Consider the following 22,575-nt stretch of genomic DNA (forward strand, 5'->3'; position numbering starts at 1 on the left):
ATTCTTTTCCAGTCCCTGGGATCGTCACCTCTGAAACTCCACGTGTTCTAACTGAAGGTAAATATGTGGATATACAGATCTTCCTGCGGCTCAGTGGTAAAAAGTCCACCTGCCAACGCAGGAGAGGCGGGTTTGATCCCTGGGTTGGGAAGTTCCCCTGAGGAAGGAAATGGCAACCCACTCCAGTATTCTTGCCTGGAGAATCCCATGGACAGAGGAGCCTGGCAGACTGCACTCCATAGGGTCACAAAGAGTCAGACACGACTGAGTGACTAAGCACATACACAATATGTGGGTAGTTATTCTGTACTCATGTTGCTAGCTGTAAGCTTTATGATGAATTTTTGCATTTGGATAATATTTCAGAGGAATGTGGATGAAAGTAGAATCAGTTTTTTCATAATACCAAGCTCATTAATTTTGTCCTTTATTATTAATTGTTGCCAGTTTGCATCACTGACATGAGTTTGAGTAGGCTCCAGGAGTTGGTGAGGAACAGGGAAACCTGGTGTGCTGCAGTCCATGGGGTCACAAAGAGTTGGACACAACTGAGTGACTGAACTGAACTGAACTGATGGAATGACTATAGTCATCTCAGCTAATGTTAAAAAAAAAAAAATCTATTTCCAGTCCCATGGTGGAGCCCCTCCACTGTACAGACTGGTTCTGGAATGAATTTGCCCTAAGGATGGAATTGAAATCAAACTTTTGCTGTTTACCACCCCCACAGTAGTCCTGTTAGAATATGTGACAGTGTGATTGTCCAATGTCCAAGAAGATTTTGTTGTCAGAAGAGTCTAGTGGTTTTCAACTTTGTCCTTTTTCCAGGGAACAGATTTTCTGTAGGCATCATCTTGTAATGACACTGGATGCTTTCTTTGGACTTCTGTTTTAAATACGTTCCTTCGTACTAAAATTAGGGAGTCAGTCAAAGTGCTGTCAACATTACAGCAGCTTTGACATGTATGTGATCACTAACCCCTGGCAATGTTAGTTGCATAACTACTTCTATATTGGGTGGAGGAAGCCAGAATGGTCCACGTGCCTGCTAAGTCACTCAGCCGTGTCCAAATCTTTGTGACCCCATGAACTATAGCCCACAAAGCTCCTTTTTCCGTGGGATTCTCCAGGCAAGAATACTGGAGTGTGTTGCCATTCCCTCCTCCAGGGGATCTTCCCAACCCAGGGACTGAACTGCATCTCTTGCACTGCAGGCATATACTTTACTGCTTGAGCCATCTGGGAAGCCATGCGTCATTTTATTCTGCACTCGTTTTGCATTCAGCATGGGGCAGCACTTTAGACTTCATGAGATAGTGCTCTTGTGTGCCTGTATTTGCACAAATTACACATTCAATAATCACTAGCCTGTGTTGAGGTCTTGTGCACTTCATAATAGCCTCCTAGTTGTAAAAAAAAGTACTAACCATTGTGTTGTAAGAATTGCAACCCACCTCTGTTTTTTTCCCCCACTTAGAAGATTATGAAGATGATGGTGAGGAAGAGGAGGACAAGGACTCAGACTCTGAAGATGTGAAAGAGGAAGTAGGTACACTTGCCCTCGATTCAGGTGCTCTCCACATTCACAATTCTCAAAGGAAAGTGCCCTTTTCTATGTGCAGCTGAACCCAGAGTAAATTTTAAGGACACACTTTTGTGCTTCTCTGGTAGCTCAGCTGGTGAAGAATCTACCTGCGATGCAGGAGACCCCGGTTCGATTCCTGGGTCAGGAAGATCCGCTGGAGAAGGGATAGGCTCCCCACTCCACTATTCTTGGGCTTCCCTGGTGGCTCAGCTGATACAGAATCCGCCTGCAATGCGGGAGACCTGAGTTCAACCCCTGGGTTGGGAAGATCCCCTGGAGAGGGAAACGGCTACCCTCTCCAGTATTCTGGGCTGGAGAATCCAGGCAAAGCGTCGACACGACTGAGCGACTTTCACTTTGTGCTTCCACTCTAGGGCCCCAAAGATACTGATGCTCAGGTAATGACTGCAACTGTTGTCCTTTTCATCTTGGTAGGTCCTGTACTATCTTATTGTCACATCAGAGGCTATCCATTATTAAGGCACTAGTATTCCATCAGGATGAGCCTCAGGTAGACACTCCTGGTTGGTGTATTTAATAAGTGTGAATGGCATTCAGGCAAAGAGACCACGGAAAGATTTTCTAGGGAACTATTTCTGGTAGATCTCCAGTATTTTTGTAAGTTAGCCTTTCCTACTCACTCTGTCCACACAGGGCCACTGTGTCGTACAACTCCATGTACCTTGGAGTCGATGTGAGCTGTATTCCTTTGGGTTGTGTCGTGAGCATCCTAACCAGTGGGAGAGTAGTGCCTGTTGGTCTCTATCACTGCTAACCTGTGCTGTAGAGTGGAGGCCAGCAAACTTTCTAGGAGAGGTCAAATGATCATCGCTGTAGGCTTCGTGGACCTTTCAGTCTCTCAATGACTCAGCTTTGCTGTGGTGGCACAAAGGCAGCTGTAGACAGACGTGCAGACAAAAGGGACAGTGGGGCACAGTGTACTGACTGCGTTTCCAGAAAAGACTTCCTGAACGCTGGCACCATTGGCATTTGACCAGATAATTCTTAGCTGCGGTGGCTTGTCTTGTGCATTGTAGGGTGTTTAGTAGGACCCCTGACCTCAGTGCGCAGGGTGCTGGTGACACCCACCACTTTGACCCCCAGTCACGAGCAAAACTGTCTCTTGTTGTTTAGCCACTAGGTCGTGTCCGACTCTTGGAGACCCCATGGACTGTGGCCCTCAGAGCTCCTCTGGGATTCTCCAGGCAAGAACACTGGAATGAGTTGCCATTTCCTTCTCCAGGGGATCTTCCTGACCTAGGGATCAGGATCAAACCCGAGTTTCCTATATTCTTGAGTCACCCGAGAAGCCCAAAACTGTCTCTAGGACTTGCCACATATCTCTGGGGGTGGGGTGGGGAGGGGATCACCCTGTGGTTGAGAACTCCTGCTCTAGAAAAATGAGAATTCATCTATGAGTTATAATTATATCTCCATTTCTGTTGGTGGCCATGAACAAGTTCCTTCAAGTTATAGTTCCTTAATTTTGACACTGGAGAAATAAGACTGAAAAGCATGCACTAGCTTTTATGACATTCCTGGAGATGAAGTCTGAGTTTAAAAATCTGTCTATTTATCATCTACCATCTGTATGTCTATCTATCTATCTCATATCTATTTATGTACTAGCTATATATCTGTCATCTATCTTTGTTGATATATCTATCATCTACTACCTTTCTATTATGTATATATCTATTTACCTGTCTCATGTGTATCTATCTGTCTATCAAGCTACTTATCTACCTATCATCTCTATCTGTAGTTCTATTTCACCTTTATCTATCTATATATTTATCTGTCTACTTGTCTATCATCTATATGTCAATTTATATATCTCACATCTGCCTACCTATCTATATCCATCTATCAGGCTCATCTGTATCTATCTGTTCATCTATCTAGCCATCCATCATTCCATCCTCCTCTCTCCCTTCTCTTCCACCTACATATCTACCTAGAGAGAAAGGGACTTTTTGCATTCTCTATCATAATAATCACCCACCTTGCTATTAGTAGTACAAGACATAGAGGGTCTACCTCTTAGTGAGGTCTCTAAGTTAAGGCTGTTACTGATATTATAGTGTGCTCAGAGTTTTGCTGATAAACAGAATCATTTTTGAAGTCATCAGAAGCAAATTGGCTCTTTGCTGTGGCTTGCTGGTGCAGGCCTATGGAGAACTTGCTGAATTATTTGAATAATACTGTGCTGCTGCAGTCATTCATCAATGCCACTTTCCCTCCCCTCTTGCGGGCTCTTTGATAACTGAATGTTTGATGCAGAACGTCAGCAATCTCTTGTATCTGATATGAAGGCACAAGTTGCAGGCTGGTGCCTGACTTCACACAGCACGGGGTTGTGGGGTGGGGAGCTCTCAGACCATCTCCCTGCCCCCACCCCTGGCTCTGCAGATGATGGTGGGTTGGGATGGAGTGGAATCTAAACAAATAAATAAATCCAGCTGGGAAGGAAGCATAAGACAAATGAGTGAGGCCCTGGAAATAATTCATCACGAGCCTTCAAGCCCAGGAGAAGGTGAGAAGTTAGTGTGTGAGCATGCATTGTAGAGAAACAGAGGAACAGTGGAGTAAGGGCTTGATTCTGGGGGTGTTGCAAGAGTCGGGGAACTGGTGCCTCAGCAAACTTGTTTTCCCCAGGAGAAGCCAGCAGCATTTTCTCCTAGATTTGTGGCCAAGCCTTCCCAGGTGATGCTAGCTGTAAAGAACCTGCCTGCCAATGCAGGAGACATAAGAGATGCGGGTTTGATCCCTGGGTCAGGAAGATCTCCTGGAGGAGGAAATGGCAACATACTCCAGTATTCTTGTCTGGAGGATCCCATGGACAGAAGAGCCTGTCGGGCTACGGTCCATAGCGTCACAAAGAGTCGGACATGAATGAAGTGACACAGCAGCAGCAGCATATGGGCAAGAAACCAAGAGTATTTATTGCTGGTCAGAGAAGTGACCCAGGACTTTATGGCCTTTTCATTTGAAAAATCTTAGTTGCTAATTGGGAGAAGTCTGTTAGAAAGAATTATTAAAAGGAACTTCTTATATCTGTAAAGGGTCTTGAGTGTGGATAGTCAGATTGCTATTCTTTGAAAAGTGTCATCATAAGGAAGGAGAAACTTACAATGAATATCAACTGGGAATTGGCCATGATTTTTCCTTCATGAAAATAAACATTAGATTTAGATAGACCCTGGAGAAGAGGATGTACAGAGTGAATTCAAGCTCTTCCTTCCTTTTTTTCCTCCTCTTAAACTTTTTATTTCTTTCAGATATTTTCTTGGATATGATTCGTGCGTGCAGCAGCATGCTAAGTTCTTAGGGATGATACTACTACTAAGTACTAAGGATTCGCTCAGTCGTGTCTCTTTGCGACCCCATGAACTGTAGCCCACCAGGCTCCTCCGTCCATGGGATTCTCCAGGCAAGAGTACTGGAGTGGGTTGCCATTTCCTTCTCCAAGGGATCTTCCCGACCAGGGATCGAATCCAGGTCTCCCGCATTGCAGGAAGACGCTTTAACCTCTGAGCCACCAGGGAAGTGAGACCCCAAAACCTATTTTCTGTTCTCCAAAATTCACCTTAACCAAATTCTAAGTAACCAAGTACATTCTATGTATTTATGACCCTGAATCATATCTATTTGTTAAAAAAAAAGTTAACTGCTAAAGAAAAACACAACTGTGAAAGACTTGGTGATATTCCAAATAAGGCCTCAAAATTTTCTCCTGCACTGAGAATACACCTTTACCTTCTAATCAAAGCCAACGTTAGTGTTACATTTTTGAAAGGCTGCTAGCTGTAATGGAGAAGTAACGAGCGGTCTCAACTTGCCAAGTGGAAGTCGTAATTAGCACCCATTCTGTGGTACATGGAACTGCTGCTTCCTTAGTCCCCTTACTTGGTGACACAGAGTCCCCTCACAGGCTTCTCAGAGAGAACTGAGGGAGTATATATCTGGATACTCATTAGCTTTTCAGAAAAATATAAAGGCATGAAGCTGAAGTTATATGAAAACATTCTATGTAGAAACATCTTAAGTTCTATTTTTCAGTTACCAAAGATATTTAAAAGAAAATACCTTTACTCTTTAAAAATACTAGTGTCCTTAGTTTCCTTCTAATTCTTCACCTGAGTAGTCTCTCCAAAGAGCATGATTTACAAAATGCTCTCTCATGCATCCCTGCATCTTAGGGATGATATTATGATACAGAAGCAAATGAGACACAATTTTATCTTCAAAGAAATCAGTCTGGTCAACTTGGGGATTGTCTCAGCCAGAGTTCAAATTAGTTCCTTCAAAAGGGTGTTGAACTCAAATCTAATGCTGGCCAAAGTAAGTATTGGAAAGGTCCAATCTGAGGAAGAAGGACCTTATCTGGGTTGTATGGGTTCCAGAATCCCCAGATGATGAAGTTTGTCTGGGTTGCTGTGACTGCAGAGAAGTTGGTCTACTGATAAATAAATATAAATGGAATTTGTAAAATATGGAGGGAGTTGACAACCTGCCTGAATGCCTGGAGATTCAGAGGCCAAGATTCAATCTTTAAAGACCAGAAGGGATCTCTGGGGGGATTCCTGGCGGTCCAGTAGCTAAGACTCCGAGCTCCCAGTGCAGCGGGCCAAGGATTGGTCCTTGGTTGGTTAGGGAACTAGATCCCACATGCTGCAACTAAGAGCCAGTGCAGCCAAATAAATATTTTTTAAAAAGTAATGGTCTCTTACAAGTCTTTGAGAAAGGCATCATAGACAATATATAAATGAATGGGCATGGTTGTGTTACGATAAAACTTTATTTACACAAACAAGCAGTGGGTCATCAGTCGTGACCTATGTTCATAGTTGTGATTAGTTGTGGTCATCAGTTGCGACCCTATGTACCATAGCCCGCCAGGCTCCTCTCTCCATGGGGTTCTCCAGGCAAGAATGCTGGAGTTGGATCCCATGCCCTCTTCCAGGGGATCTTCCTGTCTCAGGGAATTGAACCTGTGTCTCTTATGTCTCCTGCATTGGCAGGTGGGTTCTTTGCCACTAGCATCACCTGGGAAATCCATAGATTGCTAACTTCTGCTCTAATGCTAAGTAGATCACCTAGTTAGGCTGAAACTCATGGGCTACCGAACACTCTTCACACCAGACACACTGGCCTTACTTGCTGGTGGGGAGATGCTTCTCAATGCTTGCCAGGTTGCATTGCTATTGGTGCCACCTCAGGGCATGGCTGAGGCTGGAGCAGAGATGGTGGAAGCAAGGAAGATCTGATGGACGAAGCTGGGAAGGATAAGTGTTGGGATCTCTAATACCAGGCTAAGGAATTTGGGTCTGAAAATATCATTATATCAACCTCATGGGAATCTGTATTTCTTTTAAAATTTGGAGGGAAATTGCAGAAGATGGATGAAATATTGCATTTTTATCCCCTGAATCAGGAATATAAACATTTATTTTCACAATTTATTTGATTTAGGGAAGAATAATCCAGACTCTCAGGACTCTCAGATTTTTCCTTAACTAACAAAATAGACTCCTAAACTATAGGGTAGAATCTGCACTCCCCCCCGCCACCCCATTTTATTAGGGAAATTTGATCTAGAAGAAGCACAGAGAGATGAAGAGATTAAACTGTTTGATTCTTGATGTCCTTTCTCCGTATGAATCTATAACCTTTGGAAATAGAGAAGTGTTTGGAGGAGAGTCACCATTGCTATAAAACTATTATGAAATGATGATCTAGAAGAAGAAGTAAAGGGTCTGGGATTATTCAGTCCAGTGAAGAAATGGCTGGTGGTGACTTGGTAAACTTTTAGATGTACAAAGAGATAAAGGCGTAGCCAGAGGTTACAACCTCCTCCTCAAAGCCTGGGAGTTCCAGCATCATCTTGACTCCTCCAGGCTTCCTCTTACACTTTACGCTTCAACCACCTTCTTTCTATGTAAAAGTTTTTAAAAAAATATTTTATTGAAGTATAGTTGATTTATCATGTGGTGTTAGTTTCTCATGTACAGCAAAGTGATTCAGTTATACATTCATAAATGTTCTTGTTCTGTATGTGAGTGTATAGGTTCGGCCACCTTCTTTCTTTAAGCAAATTTAAGCTGTTTTTGTTTTTTTTTTTGGTTAGTAATTCCTTTCCCCAAGTCTTTGCCTAGTTAGCCCTTATGATAATTTAGGTCTAGTTAAATGTGACTTCCTCAGCTTCTTGTACCCCAGCCTCACTCATAATCACTCTACCCCCTTTCATTCTTCCCATGACATTTATCACTGTTCCAAGTCACCTTATTCACGCATTTACTTACTTAATTCCTGTCTTCCTTCTCTCACTAGAAGGTAAGTTCTATGGGATCATGGACCTTGGTCTGTTCCATTATCTCTGGGTCTCAGTACCTAGGCTAGTACCCTTTCATAGTTGGTGCTCATTAAATGTTTGTGAAAAGAATTATTTAAATGGGTAGATAGATGAATAAATATGACAATTACAATTATGTTGAAGAAAGTGGTGATGAGATAAAAGCAATTCTTTTATATTGTTTACCCAGTTCATCTCATTTTGCATAAATTATTTATTTGTGATGAATGTTGATAAATACTGACATGAGTGCTGAGAAAAATTATCTTCTTTCTTTTTATTTAAGAAATACAATCTTACATATTAAATTATACTTGATTAGGCCAGCCCTATAATTTGGAGGCAAGGGAACTGTGCCCATGATTCTGAAGAATCACATCTGTAGCTTGTCTCGATATTTCTCAGGATGGCATATGCTTTGAATAAACACATGCCTGTTGGTAACATATGTTTTGAATATTCCATCGCAGGATGATGACTTGGAAACAGATGTGAACAAGCTGAGCTCCAAACCTGGTCTTGACCGACCTGAAGAAGAACTAATGCAATACAAGGCAATGTGTCTTGAGCTCTCCTGCAGCTTTGAGGTAGGGTGTCAGCTGTGGTTCTGCTCCTTGGTGATGCCCATGGGTTCTTTGCAGGTGCTGGGAGGCCAGACAGGTTTCCACAAGGAAAGCATCACTCATTTTTAGCAATCTGCTCTGGGATCTTTCTGAAAGAGAAGCATAAGGCTAAACACAAACGTGAGAAGGTGGCAGAGCCACAGATGCATGCAAGGGTTCTACAGTGTGGCCTCAGGACCTAGGAAGGAAGTAGGATGAAGGCTCACGTTGCAGCCTGTTGTCTGGTGGGCAAGATGCCTACCCCCACGCACTGATAAGCAGTGAAAATCTTGGTGATTTAATTGTCCCCTTGTCAAAATGGAAAGGTTGTACTCCTTGGCTTTCTGAAGGTGACCAGCCTGATTCTAGGGTTTCTTTGTTAGTGGATACAAATCAAGAACCTTATACCTAGTGATGTCAGTTCAGTGACTAGTTGCTGCTGCTACTGCTGTTTCCACCTAATTTTAGACCTACTTTTCGACCTCCATTCTTTTCTTATGATTCTTAATAAAGCATGAATTTAGCCTCTTCTAAGAGTATAAGCTAAGTCACTTATAGAAGAGAGTTAACATGCTGCATTTTGCTCTAGAAAGCAGAAGGGGATCAATGGGTAAAAGGTTCAGGGAAGGAAATTTTAATTAAATGTAAAAAGTAATATCTTAAAAATAATCAAAATCACCCACAAATGCAAAGAAGCACCTTGGGATGCAAGGAAGCTTCTGTAAGTGAGTTGTTTGACTAGACTGAATACTTGGGGTATTGCAGGAGGCATTCATGTAGAACTGTACTACACCCATTGAATTCCCCTTCTAAGTGCGAGTTGCTAGGATTCTACCATTTCTTTGACTCTTGAAGCTTAGACTTTTCGTTGACTGACCTTGGAAAATGCTTTCCAGTTGACAGGATTTATGCTTAGCTCTGTGCCCAGAGAGTAAGGACAGGGATCAGATTGCATTCTCTTTTGGAATGAAACAATGACATATTCCTTTCTCCTTTTAACCTGAAGGAACTGGAGTCCAAGCCTGGAGATGATCTGAATTCTGACGAGACTGAGTATGCCAATCACCATCACATTCCGACTGCTGCCTCCCCAAAGGGGCTTTGCTTGAATAAGGACCAAATCTCCGGGGGACAAGAAAAAGAAGTCCCGGTCCAAACCTCTCTTCTGAGCAGGGTGAAGATGGAGAGGTCCAGCGTACATGTAACTTCCGAAAGAGGACCTGGGATGAATTCATACCAAAATGTACACTCTAATGGTCCTGGGATAGGTTCTTCTGGAAGTGACGTCTCAGACATTCAGGCATCCTTCCGAGAGGATGCCTGGGACATGGATGCGATTTCCTGCCCAAGGATAAGTGCTTCCTTTTCCAATTCCACTAAGACTAGAGAAACTGCCGAATTCATAGATCAGCTCCTGCAGACACATCCAAAGCCTATGGTCTTCCATGACCCCTATCTTTATATGGCCAAAGCCAGGAGAACCACATCTGTGGCTGACTTCAGCATGATGGCATTTCCTGATTTCTGGGGACATTGTCCACCTCTCTCTGCCCAGCCTATGTTGCAACGTAAATGTGGAGTCCAAAGGTGATGGTGTTATTAACTTGGGAGCTATGTGTTTTTTCCTTCTTCAGTGAATATTGCTGTAGGTGGAATGGTTGGTGCAGATAGTTCTGTTATCCTCAAGAAAGTGAACATTAGTCAGGAGCATCTGAAAACCCTTAAGTACAAGCTTCCTTGATGGTCCAGTGGTTAGGACTTACCTTCCAATGCAGGGGGTGCTGATTCAGTCCTTGGTCTGGGAGCTAAGCTCCCACATGCAAAAACACTAAAGCATAAAAACAGAAACAATATTGTAACAAATTCAATAAAGACTTTAAAAAATGGTCCACATCAAAAAAAATTTTTTAAATCCCCACGACCTTTAAGAACATTTTTGCCAAATATACAAGCTTGTTTCTCTACTAGGACATTTCAGAACCAAGTATAGAATGGTAGACCTTAAAGTGAAAAGTGAAAGTGTTGGTTATTCAGTTGTGTCCAACTCTTTGTGACCCCATGGACTGTAATCCACCAGGCTCCTCTCTCCATGGAGTTCTCCAGGCAATAATACTGGAGTTGGTTGCCGTGCCCTCCTCCAGGTAGTAGATGTATGTCTGCAAAATGAGTTTCTTAGATGATTCCAGTGCAACTGCTTAGCTCCTGTCCATTGCAAATCCTACAAAAGGAAAAGATTATCTAGTTCCACCAAACACTGGGATCGTTCCCTAAAGGAATTCCTCAGGAAAACAGACAAACAAACAAACAAGTGTGGATTGTTTGGGATCACTTTTCTCATTCACTGCAAATTGGAGTCTGATCTCTTGATGCGAGGATGTGACCTCCACGCAACAGTCCCAACCTTACAGAACTTGACTTGGCTTGGGGAAGAGTTTGGCTGCATCACTGAGGATTGTAAGGAAAAAATGCATCTTCCATCTTTGGGTGATGGATTATTGCCAGCATGCATGGAAGGGAGTTTGCCTTGGGAATGGCCTAGTGAGATTAAAAAGAAAATTACTAAAGCCGAGGGGAAAAAACCTATCTCCATGGGAAAAAAATGAGTATATATGCATTAAGTCTATGCAGTAAAGTGTGCATAGCAGTGAAAGTGAAAGTGAAAGTCGTGTCTGACTCTTCACGACTGCATGGACTGCAGCCCACCAGGCTCCTCTGTCCATGGGATTTTCCAGGCAAGAGTACTGGAGTGGGGTGCCATTGTCTTCTCCAATGCATAAAAGTGAAAAGTGAAAGTAAAGTCGCTCAGTCGTGTCCGACCCTCAGCGACCCCATGGACCTCAGCCTTCCAGGCTCCTCCGTCCATGGGATTTTCCAGGCAGGAGTACTGGAGTGGGGTGCCATTACCTTCTCCAGTGCATAGCAGTAAGTTTTATTAACTTATATTCAAGTTCATCAGCAAATTGATGGTGGACCCCAAGAAAAAAGTGTTCCTACTTGGTCTTTTGGCTGACGTCTCTGACATCTGACATCTCTGACCTTATCTTAATGTTCTGTTTCCCGAGAGACTCACGGCAGGGGCTGGCTCACCTCCACACCCCTCTGGCCAGGATACTTTCCCCTGAATTAAAGCCTCGTGTTGACCTATCCTTCCTCTTCTCCTACCACTCCCTACCACAGAGACCTGGAATGGAAATTTAGGGAGGGAATCTGAAAGATCCTTAGGTAGCCTTCCTCTCTTGTACTTCAATCTCCCGGATATTGCTGTTTCTTGGGCTTCTCAGGTGGCACAGAGGTAAAGAATCCACCTGCCAATGCAGGAGACACAGGAGAGCTGGGTTTGATCCCTGGGTCGGGAAGATCCCCTGGAAGAGGAAATGACAACCTATTCCAGTGTTTTTGCCTGGAGACTTCTATGGACAGTGGAGCCTGGGGGGCTACAGTACATGGGACTGTAAAGAATCAGATTTGACTGAGCACACTTTGCTGTTTCTTAGACAAAAGATGTTTCTTAGACATAATCTTTTGGAGCAAACAGAACCAAGGAGTATAAATGATACCAAAGTTTAAGGTCTTACTGGCACCTCCTAGACCCTGAGGAGGCTAACAGTCAGCAACCCTGATGTCTCCTGTCTTAGTGCAAAGGACCCTCTTATTCCCACAGCCAGAAGCTCTGAGTCCTTCAGCCCGAATGCTCTTGACAAAACTCTCCTTCAAATAGACAGTTCTCCTAAAACCACAATCTGGCATCAGAGCTTCGTACATTCCTACTGCTTGGTGCAGTTTTATTGCTTGATAATGAAGAAAAGGGAGGAGGCATACTGCTTTTTGTACTCATTCAGCTCGAGGTTGGGGTATTATTGCATTTTTCTTTCATAATTCACTGATGACTCCCAAAGTGCTTTCCACATGACATAGGATGAATGGGATAAGGAGTGAAGGCCAACCCTTAAAATGTTTCCAATTTTCCATTCCAGGATCAAGATACTTGAGGATGTCCGGAGACTCATCCAGCCAAGTGATATTATAAATAAGGTTGTCTTCAGTTTAGATGAGCCTTGGTAGGTGGTCCTGAACATCAGTGGAGTGAGGGTGAGGGGTGGTGGGCATATTGAATAACCTTTTAATGGCATGTGAATACGAATATTTTAAGTTAGTAATCCATTCCTTCTCCTGAAAACAACACAGTGAAAATTTGTGTTAAAGATCTGTAAGATAAAGCTTATCTCTAAGAAATGTCAAACTGTGTCTAAGAATAGCAGTCACTCCTATAATAACAGGTTCTTTAATTCATTTCAGGCCTTTGCAAGATACTGCTTCTGACTGCTTGCAGTTCTTCTCTGCGTTTGAGTCCGGAAATCTTCGCAAAGCCATCCAAGTGCGTGAGTAAGTAAGGAAAGCTGCAGGGGTAGGTCCTGGCAGCTCAAGCCAGCATTTTGCGACTATCTGTCCCGTCCTCTGTTTTCAGGGACCTCACATTGATAGTTTGAAATCTATCTTGGTGGGAGCATTTACAACATACAAACAGCCCAGCATGTGAAGGTCTTTTTATTTTCCTAACAGTTGATTGTTAAATGTTTACCAACACACCAGGGAACTCATTAGCTGATGTCAAGAAAGTGGAGACTCTGACTTCTCAGGTGGTCTGGTGATTAAGAATCCGCCTGCCAATGCAGGGACTCAGGTTTGATCCCTGGTCTGGGAAGATCCCACATGCAACTCACAGATCATGTAATGATAGTGTCTATACACAAATTTCCCCAAATGTCACAAATACCTTTATGGCTTTTTTTTTTTTTTAATTCCAGAACTCTATCAAAGACCACATACTTGGCACACACATTAATCTAGAACTATTCACTTCATCATCTTTTTATGGCCTTTCATGACACTGACACTGGTGTTTTTAAAAATTCAGAATGGGTTATTGTAGAAGGACCCACAACCAGAATCTGTTTCCTGCTTCATGATTAGATTCTAGAGAAACATTTATTTTGGCAACAATTTTACATTGGTGATGATTTTACATTACCATTTCCTAATGTCATAAAATGGCAAGGACACAATGTTATTTTGTTTTACTGTTGGTGATACTGACTTTGATTACTTGCTTAACAAGACTGGGTGCTTGAAAGAAAAAAAAATCTGATTCAAGTCCTCGCCCTGCTTCAAACCCTATTGTGACTTTATCTTAGAATAAAGCTCAATTTTATGAGAAAGAGTGTGTTGAGGGGCAGGGATAAGACTTTTTTGAAAACAAAGTAACCTGATGATAATATTAAGTCAAAACTGCATTGCCAATTTTGTTGCTAAATGTCAAAAAATAGTTTTTGGAGACATAGTGACAGGGTGGAGACACATAAGGACTTTCTGGGGTGCAGGAACTGTTCTACATACATATTGATCCAGTGAACTGTCAGACAGGTGTGTCCAGATGAATTTGTTTAAACTCATTGAGTTGTACATTTAAGATTTGTATACTTTAGTGCATATAAGCTAAATTAATTAAAAAGGGGGGGGCAAACAGACAAATCCTTCATTACTAGTCTAATTCATGTTTGTTGCCCTGATGGGGATTTACATATGCTATTCTAAAGGTTCATCTAGTCAAGGCTATGGTTTTTCCTGTGGGCATGTATGGATGTGAGAGTTGGACTGTGAAGAAGGCTGAGCACCAAAGAATTGATGCTTTTGAACTGTGGTATTGAAGAAGACTCTTGAGAGTCCCCAGGACTGCAAGGAGATCCAACCAGTCCATTCTGAAGGAGATCAGCCCTCAGATTTCTTTGGAAGGAATGATGCTAAAGCTGAAACTCCAGTACTTTGGCCACCTCATGCGAAGAGTTGACTCATTGGAAAAGACTCTGATGCTGGAGGGCTTGGGGGCAAGAGGAGAAGGGGACAACAGAGGATGAGATGGCTGGATGGCATCACTGACTCGATGGATGTGAGTCTGAGTGAACTCTGGGAGTTGGTGATGGACAGGGAGGCCTGGAGTGCTGCGATTCATGGGGTTGCAAAGAGTCAGACATGACTGAGTGACTGATCTGATCTGATTCTACTTAATCTTTACAAACAGTACTGCAAGTTTAGACGCTATTTCTAATTTTCATGAGGAGACTGATGCTCAAAAGTCATGTCTAGCATCAGATAGTAATGGCATATCCAACCAGATGTGACCACATTTTTCTCTGGAATATAGCACACTTATGTTTTTCGACCTGGATAAACACTTCATTGTTACTGTCATCGTTCAGTTGCTAAGTCATGTCTGGGTCTTCATGACCCCATGGACTGCAGCACGCCAGGCTCCTCTGTCCTCCACTATCTCCCAGAGTTTGCTCAAATTCATGTCTGTAGGGTTTGTTTGATCTCCTTGCAGTCCAAGGGACTCTCAAGAGTTTTCTCCATCACCACAATTCAAAAGCATCAATTCTTTGACACTCAGCCTTATTTACGGTCCAAGTCTGACATCCGTACATGACTACTTGAAGCTTTCTTACTGTTTAATAAAAAGATGTGCTCTAATTGTATAACTGACTCTTTTAATACCAGGATACTGCTTCCCTCTCCTTAAATTTCTAGAGCCTGTGTCCAAAATTGTGAGACAAGGATGAAAACTAAAGCTTACCAGCCAACTAGATCCTGGGTCTTAGATATGTCATCCAGAACCTGAGATGTGTGGACTTCTCATTGTTAGAAGTTCTGTTGAAGGCTTTTAACCCACCCGTTTTGATTCTGCCTTTGCAGGTTTGAGTATGACTTACTGGTCAATGCTGATGTGAATAGTACGCAACACCAGCAGTGGTTCTACTTCAAGGTGAGCGGTATGAGGGCCGCTGTCCCCTACCGCTTCAACATCATCAACTGTGAGAAGCCCAACAGCCAGTTCAATTATGGTATGTGCACTCAGGGAGGAGAGACTTTCACAACAATACCAAAAATGATGTCACTTTTGAGTGTTGGACCAAGCTCTGCTTAGGTTGCATAGGGTTTGAAGTTGGGATGGCACGTTTTGGTTAAGCTAAATGGCGAGAAAGCCGCCAACCTAGAGCAAATTTCTACTGTGGGAGGGGAATGGGGAACTCTCCTTCTGCCATACAATGTAACTAAAGGAAGTCCCCTGCATATGAACCTTCAAGTTGCAAACTTTCCAAGATGTAAACATGCATTTGCACATCCAGTCACTTAAGTTAGTTCACGTGTGTGGTGTACATTGTCACCCCCATGCATCCTCTATAAAGAGTTGTTCTTTTGTGTACTGTCCAGTAATGTATAGAGTACGTAGTACAGTAGCTTTATCTCAAGCCCATGATGTGTGGAAGCAGGTGTAAAACAGTGGTGTTGTAGCTGGTACATTACAATCCAGGAATCACTGGATCATTTTTTTTTCAAGAGAGTAGATAGAACTGAATCTAGCAAGGAATCAGAACCTATGCCATCAATATTAAGCATGAGTGACATTGGAGCTTGCCCTCCATCTCCTATTGCTGACGATCCTTCAGCTCTACCATCTCCCACCTTCTCTCCCTCCATCAGTAACTCTTCTGGCCTGTTCACTTGATTCCAGCCCCTGTATGCCAGCTATTGTACTGAATTACTGTACTTTTCAAGGTACTGTTCTATGAGATTAAAATTAAAAAAAAGAAGATTTATCTTTGCTATGTGTAATTTGTGTGCAAAGTATCATAAACCTATTATAGTACAGTACTATATAATTGATGATAGTAGTTGGGTACTTAGGCTAACTTATTGGACTTATGAACAAATTGGACTTAGGAATGCTCTCTTGGAACAGAACTCGTTTATATGTAGGGGACTTATTGTACCTCACATAGCTTTTCACAACTACCTGCCTCCCTGTCTCAGCTTGAACTTTTTGAAGTCAGTGAGCCCTCTCACTTATCCCTTCTCTCCATCTCGTGAATCCCCCAGGAGCACACGCATTGCTCTGTTTGTGCCAGACAGGCAAACAGCACAATTCAATGGGACAACACTCATTTACACTCTCAGAAAACAGTGGAGAACGTTTAAATTCTCCCTAACACCTGTGGCCATTTTAGAGGAGGCATTCAAGGGACAAAGAGTAGAAACTGGAAGTTCTGCCTGTTACTGTTGGCTCATATACTGAGGCACTGAGTGGCTTTGAGGAAAGAAAAAGTATTCCCACATCTCCAGGCTCAAGCACAGGATGTTGCGTCTGTTTGGCAGTGATTTAATAGACTTTTGCTGGTATAGAAAGAGAAAAGGGAATCCTTGACTCTTGAATTCACTTGCTGTAGCTGTTGTAACAAATTGTCTCATATTTTGTGGTTTTTAAGAAGACAAATGTATTCTTTTACAGTTCCGAAGTCCACAAGTCCCAAATCAGTTTCCCTGGGCTTAAGTCGAGGTGTTGGAAGGCTTCCTCTGGACAGTCTAGCAGATTATTTATTTTTGTTCTCCAACTTTCAGAGCTGTATTCCTCACATTCCTTGGCTCATGGCCCCTTCCACCATCTTCAGTGTCAGGGCATCTTCAAATCTCTCTGCTTCAGTCACGTTGCTTCTCCTCTAAACTCAAACCTCTCCCAGCCTCTCTCTTGGAAAGACATGTGTGATTGAATTTAGGGACAACCAGGATCTCCTCCTCTCAAGATACTTAATTTAATCATATCCACAAAGTCTCTTTTGTCATAGAAGGTTAACACACAGCTCCCAAGGGTTAAGACCAGGGTATCTTTTTTATTTTTCAGATACTCCTAATTTTATTTTATTTATATATTTATTTATTTTTGGCCACACAGTGTGACATGAGAGATCTTAGTTTCTGAAAGTGTTAGTCACTCAGTCATGTCTGACTCTTGGCAATCCCATGTGGTTAGCCTGTCAGGCTCCCCTGTCCATGGAATTCTCCAGGCAAGAATACTGGAGTAGGTTGCCATTCCCTTTTCCAGGAGATCTTTCTGACTCAGGGATAGAACCCTGCTCTCCTGCATTGCAAGCATATTCTTTATTGTCTGAGCCACCAGGGAAGCCCAGGATCAAGCTTGTACCCCCTGCACTGGAAGTTCAGAGTCTTTACTGGACTGCCAGGGAAAGCCCAAGATCTGGGTATGTTCCAGGGCTGTTATTCAGCCTACCACAACTCTCCTTTCCTTTTTTCCCCCCTCATGGATTAATCCTGCCTTTATTTTGTGTAGGGATGCAGCTGACTCTGTATTCCGTGAAGGAGGCTCTTCTTGGCAGGCCCACCTGGGTACGGACAGGCTACGACATCTGTTATTACAAGTAAGTTAGACTGTTAGCTTCCCTTGCTCTCTCATTCTCTCTCAGCTTCCTCCTTCTCCATTCTAAAAAATGTCTTTAAAAAATATTTATTTGCTATTTATTTATTTCTCTGCGACAGGTCTTAGTTGTAGCATACAGGATCTAGTTCCCTGACCAGGGATTGGACCTGGGCTCCCTACATTGGGAGCATGGAGTCTTAGCCACTGGACCACCAGGGAAGTCCTTCCTGCTTCTCCATTTTAATCTTATAAACCTGATCAATCTGTGCTTTTCTGGTTTACTCATCACCCTCTCAATGACAAATGTTGTGTCTTTCAGAAGCATAAGCATGTTAAATGACACCCACAGTAGACCACAAGAAATATCTTTTGGTTTTGTGAAAAGTCATCTATTCTTATTTAAACACATCAAAACCTTTAGACCTTGTTGTTGGGTACAGACTCAACCTATGACTAGGGCATCAGCCTTCAGTTTCTTTCCTATTTCCATTTGTCTCAGTGAACAAAAATGTCTCAGATATTCTGGCTTATTCTTATCCATCCTGCACTTCAGTTTTCCAAAGTAGGTAATCGTGAATATGTGACAAATACACCTAAGTAACTATTCCTCCACAGCAAATGACGTTTTGGACAAAAGTAAAAGAGAAAAGTATTTCAGAATTCATCTTCAACTCTTGATCAGTAGCCAGTTTCATCAACTTATCTTGTAAAGTTGTAATGAAATTTGAATTATCCATGTGTTTTGATAAAACAAATTCATTCCAGGCCCATGAATTGCTTATTTGTGCAGTTTCCTTTGATAGAAAATAAAATAGAAATTCATAAGACAAAAAAAAAAAAAAAAAGAGATAGGAATTGCGGACAGGTAGAAGTGATGTAATTAATTATTAGTTCATTGCTATTGCTGCTGCTGCTGCTGCTGCTAAGTCGCTTCAGTCATGTCCGACTCTGTGCGACCCCATAGACGGCAGCCCACCAGGCTCCCCCGTCCCTAGGATTCTTCAGGCAAGAACACTGGAGTGGGTTGCCATTTCCTTCTCCAATGCATGAAAGTGAAAAGTGAAAGTGAAGTCGCTCAGTCGTGTCCGACTCTTAGCGACCCCATGGACTGTAGCCCACCAGGCTCCTCCGTCCATGGGATTTTCCAGGCAAGAGTACTGGAGTGGGGTGCCATTGCTTTCTCCGTAGTAAGAGACTGCTGCTGCTGCTAAGTCACGTTAGTCGTGTCCGACTCTGTGAGACCCTATAGACGGCAGCCCACCAGGCTCCCCCATCCCTGGGATTCTCCAGGCAAGAACACTGGAGTGGGTTGCCATTTCCTTCTCCTATGTATGAAAGCGAAAAGTGAAAGTGAAGTCGCTCAGTCGTGTCCGACTCTTAGCGACCCCATGGACTGTAGCCCACCAGGCTCCTCCGTCCATGGGAGTTTCCAGGCAAGAGTACTGGAGTGGGTCGCCAGTGCCTTCTCCAAGCATTAACTTTCAGCATCCTCTGGGGAGTAAGGGTGGAGAGGGAATAGCTCCCCCTAGAGGCTGCTTCCTTGGCTGGGGGATAAAGCATCAGTTTAAGGGGACTAAGCATTTGCCCAGAAAAGAAGGAAGAAATTACACATCCCAAAGCAGAGCCTTGGCCTAAAGAATGCCTGTGTTAATGTTAATAGCTTTTAGATTCATTAACAAGACAATTGTTATGTGATTAAAGAGCAACAGAGGGGTAACATGAAAACCATGCATGTGTAATGTAATTCAATTTTCGTCTTCCAATCATGAATCCAAGCAGATGAATGGATAAGATTGCTACCCAGTCACGTAGCTTGTTTTACAATGATTGGCCACATTGTGTTAACATATTTCCAATAATGTGATCTAACAACAGGATAGATATGTGTATCTCTATTCAACCACAAATCAGAGTAATTTTCCCTAAGGTAAAATGCCTTAGATTAGAAAATGTATTTGTTTCCCTCTTTTACTTAACACGATCTTTTTAAAAATATATGGTATTTTATTGCAATTAATTGCATCTTCTTTCTATTAGAGTGAATCATTGACTTTTAATTTTTTTACTGGAGTATAATTCCTTTTCAATGTTGTGTTAGTTTCTACTGTACAATGAAGTGAATCAGCTATACGTATGTATATGTCTCCTCCCTTTCGAGACTCCCACTCCCCTTCCACCTTCCCCGCCCCACCCCTGTAGGTCATCAGAGAGCACTGAGCTGAGCTTCCTGTGTTTACAGCAGCTTCCCACTAGCTGTCTGTTTTACACATGGGAATGCATATATGTCGGACTTAATCTCACTATTTGTCTCACCCTCCCCTTTCCCTCATGTGTCCCTAGGTCTGTTGTCCTATGTCTGTTCTCTAATTCCTGCCCCACAAACAGGCTCATCTGTACTATCTTTCTACATTCCATGAAAAAGTGAAAGTGAAGTTGCTTAGTTGTGTCCGACTCTTTGTGACCCCATGGACTGTAACCTATCAGGCTCCTCCGACCATGGGATTTTCTAGGCAAGAATTCTGGAGTGGGTTGCCATTTCCTTCTCCAGGGATCGAACCCTGGTCTCCTGCATTGCAGGCAGATGCTTTACCATCTGAGCCGCCATATGCATTAATATATGATAATTTTTCACTCTGCTCTAGAAGATTATTTTTTTCTTCATCCCTGCTTTTATTCTGTCTAATATATTTATTTGGGACAACTTTGCCTCCTTATTTCTTTGTCTCCGATGTGTCATCAGGCTCTCAGAAGTCCTTTGACTGTTTACATTCTTAGATTTAGTACCACGTTTCTAAAGGATCGGCTGGGTGCTTATTGTGGACAGAACCATGAGCCATGGTACCTGAGTATATCTATGGGAAGGTGAAAGGAAAAAAGAGAGCACTCAGGAAGAATGGGATATTCATTTCCCTTAAAAAGTGATAGCAATAATGATCAATTAAGGAAATGGGCTGACTGCTTTTTGGGTTGGAGCATCATCACGTAAAAAGTGATCTCCAAAGTATTTTGATAACATATATTAATCCATGGATTTTTTAAATGATTTATTTATTTATTTGTGGCTGTGGCGAGTCTTTGCTGCTGAGCACGGGCTTTCTCTAGTAGAGGTGGCTGGGGGCTACTCTCTAGCTGCGGTGTGCAGGCTTCTCATTGCAGTGGCTTCTCTTGTGCAGAGCGCGGTCCCTAGGCATGCAGGCTCAGCGGCTGTGGCACATGGGCTTAGTTGCTCAATGGCATGTGGGATCCTCCCAGATTAGGGATTGAACCTGTGTCCCCTGCATTGGCAGGTGGATTCTTAACCAATGGACCAGCAGAGAAGCCCCAATCCATGGACCTTTATAATTTGTTCACAATTTTTAAAATTCAATTATATAAATCTTGCTGTACTAGTATATTATGTACCCTTAGAAAACATGCAAAAAGTTTAGAATTTTAAATCATGGGGAAAAGATGAGAAAAATAATTTAAAATTTAAATCTTTAAATTTTAAATGTAAAATTATTATATTTTTGTACTATTGATAACTCGGGGCATCCTGTACCCTTAAAGTTGACCATGAAAAATATAGTTGTAAAGTGTCTGGTGGATAATTTTGAAAAATTGTGGTTAACTCCCCAGATCTAATTAGTGAATTTTTATGCAAATAAGAATTCTTGAGAAAGAGCTAATATTAAGGGTAGGAGATGGATCATGTCAGTTCTTCCCTTCTCTTTGTCATTCATGCTTACAGTGTAATATTATTATCAGTCTCTGAATTCCAAGCTGAATTTAGAAAAAATGAATTGTCTGTATTGTAGGGTTTAATGTAGATAATATAATCTGTAAATCCACTTGAGAAATCTGCAAATTTAAATACCTTGCCAGAAAGTGAAAGTGAAGTTGCTCAGTCGTGTCCGACTCTTTGCGACCCCGTGGACTGTAGCCCAACAGGCTCCCCCGTCCGTGGAATTCTCCAGGCAAGAATACTGGAGTGGGTTGCCATTAGAGATGGTGAGCTATTCCCATCCCTCCCTCAGGAAGCCTCCTGTGTAGCAACCCATACTTAACTATCTGACATATGAAAACCATCGATATGCAATGTAATATATTTTTCATATTCTAGCCCTGAAAAACAACAGAGAAGAATGGATAACACTGTTACACTATTGTTGCAGGCAGGGGGACCCCTTCCAGGACCCGAGAGTGGGTTCTTGTCTAACACTGGGAAGTGAATTGTCCAAGGAGACATTGACACATCAGGAGAGCTTATTGTTAAGGTGGGGCCCAGGTGGAGAGCAGGGTAAGGGAACCCAGGAGGACTGCTCTGATAGTTCGCCATCGCAGTTTTTACGGTGATGGGATTAGTTTCCCAGTTGTCTCTGGCCAATCATTCTGACTTGGGTTCCTTCCTGGTGGTGTGTGCATTGCTCAACCAATATGGAGTGCAGCGAGAAGGAGTCTAGGAGGTTGACTGCACAAGCAGTTTCTCCTTTTGCCCTTTCCTGAATTCTTCTGGTGGATGATGGCTTGTTAGTTCCCTTATTCCTTACCAGGACCTCCTGTTAGGAGGTCATACAAGAGCTCTGCCGTCGCGCATCCTTGCGGGGGATAACTCATGCCAGTGGTTGCTGTGGTGCCTAGTCAGGGTGGGTGGTCTCAGTGTTTTTCCTAACTCTCACATCTAGCTTGTTTCACAATGATTCATCACAGTAGGTTGATGTGCAGAGCGTACTGGCAGCAGTGTCAACCCTTATATTAAACCTTAGGCAACTTTGTTTCTTTCTTCTAA

At 42.7% G+C, this 22,575-nt stretch overlaps 1 protein-coding gene across 2 annotated transcripts in view; it reads left to right on the forward strand.

Moving 5' to 3' along the window:
* Positions 1-22,575, forward strand: part of AGBL1 (ATP/GTP binding protein-like 1) — a 920,262-nt gene that overhangs the window by 172,794 nt on the left and 724,893 nt on the right. For both annotated transcript variants that reach the window (XM_010832175.1, XM_010832176.1), the window contains 8 exons: positions 1-57; positions 1,478-1,545; positions 8,411-8,527; positions 9,549-10,129; positions 12,517-12,600; positions 12,839-12,925; positions 15,290-15,438; positions 17,721-17,808. In XM_010832175.1, the coding sequence (XP_010830477.1) occupies positions 1-57; positions 1,478-1,545; positions 8,411-8,527; positions 9,549-10,129; positions 12,517-12,600; positions 12,839-12,925; positions 15,290-15,438; positions 17,721-17,808 (1,231 nt within the window). The remainder of the gene's footprint in view (positions 58-1,477; positions 1,546-8,410; positions 8,528-9,548; positions 10,130-12,516; positions 12,601-12,838; positions 12,926-15,289; positions 15,439-17,720; positions 17,809-22,575) is intronic.

This window comes from Bison bison, unplaced genomic scaffold (assembly GCF_000754665.1).
Source record: "Bison bison bison isolate TAMUID 2011002044 unplaced genomic scaffold, Bison_UMD1.0 scf7180017860443, whole genome shotgun sequence".
NCBI lineage: Eukaryota > Metazoa > Chordata > Mammalia > Artiodactyla > Bovidae > Bison > Bison bison.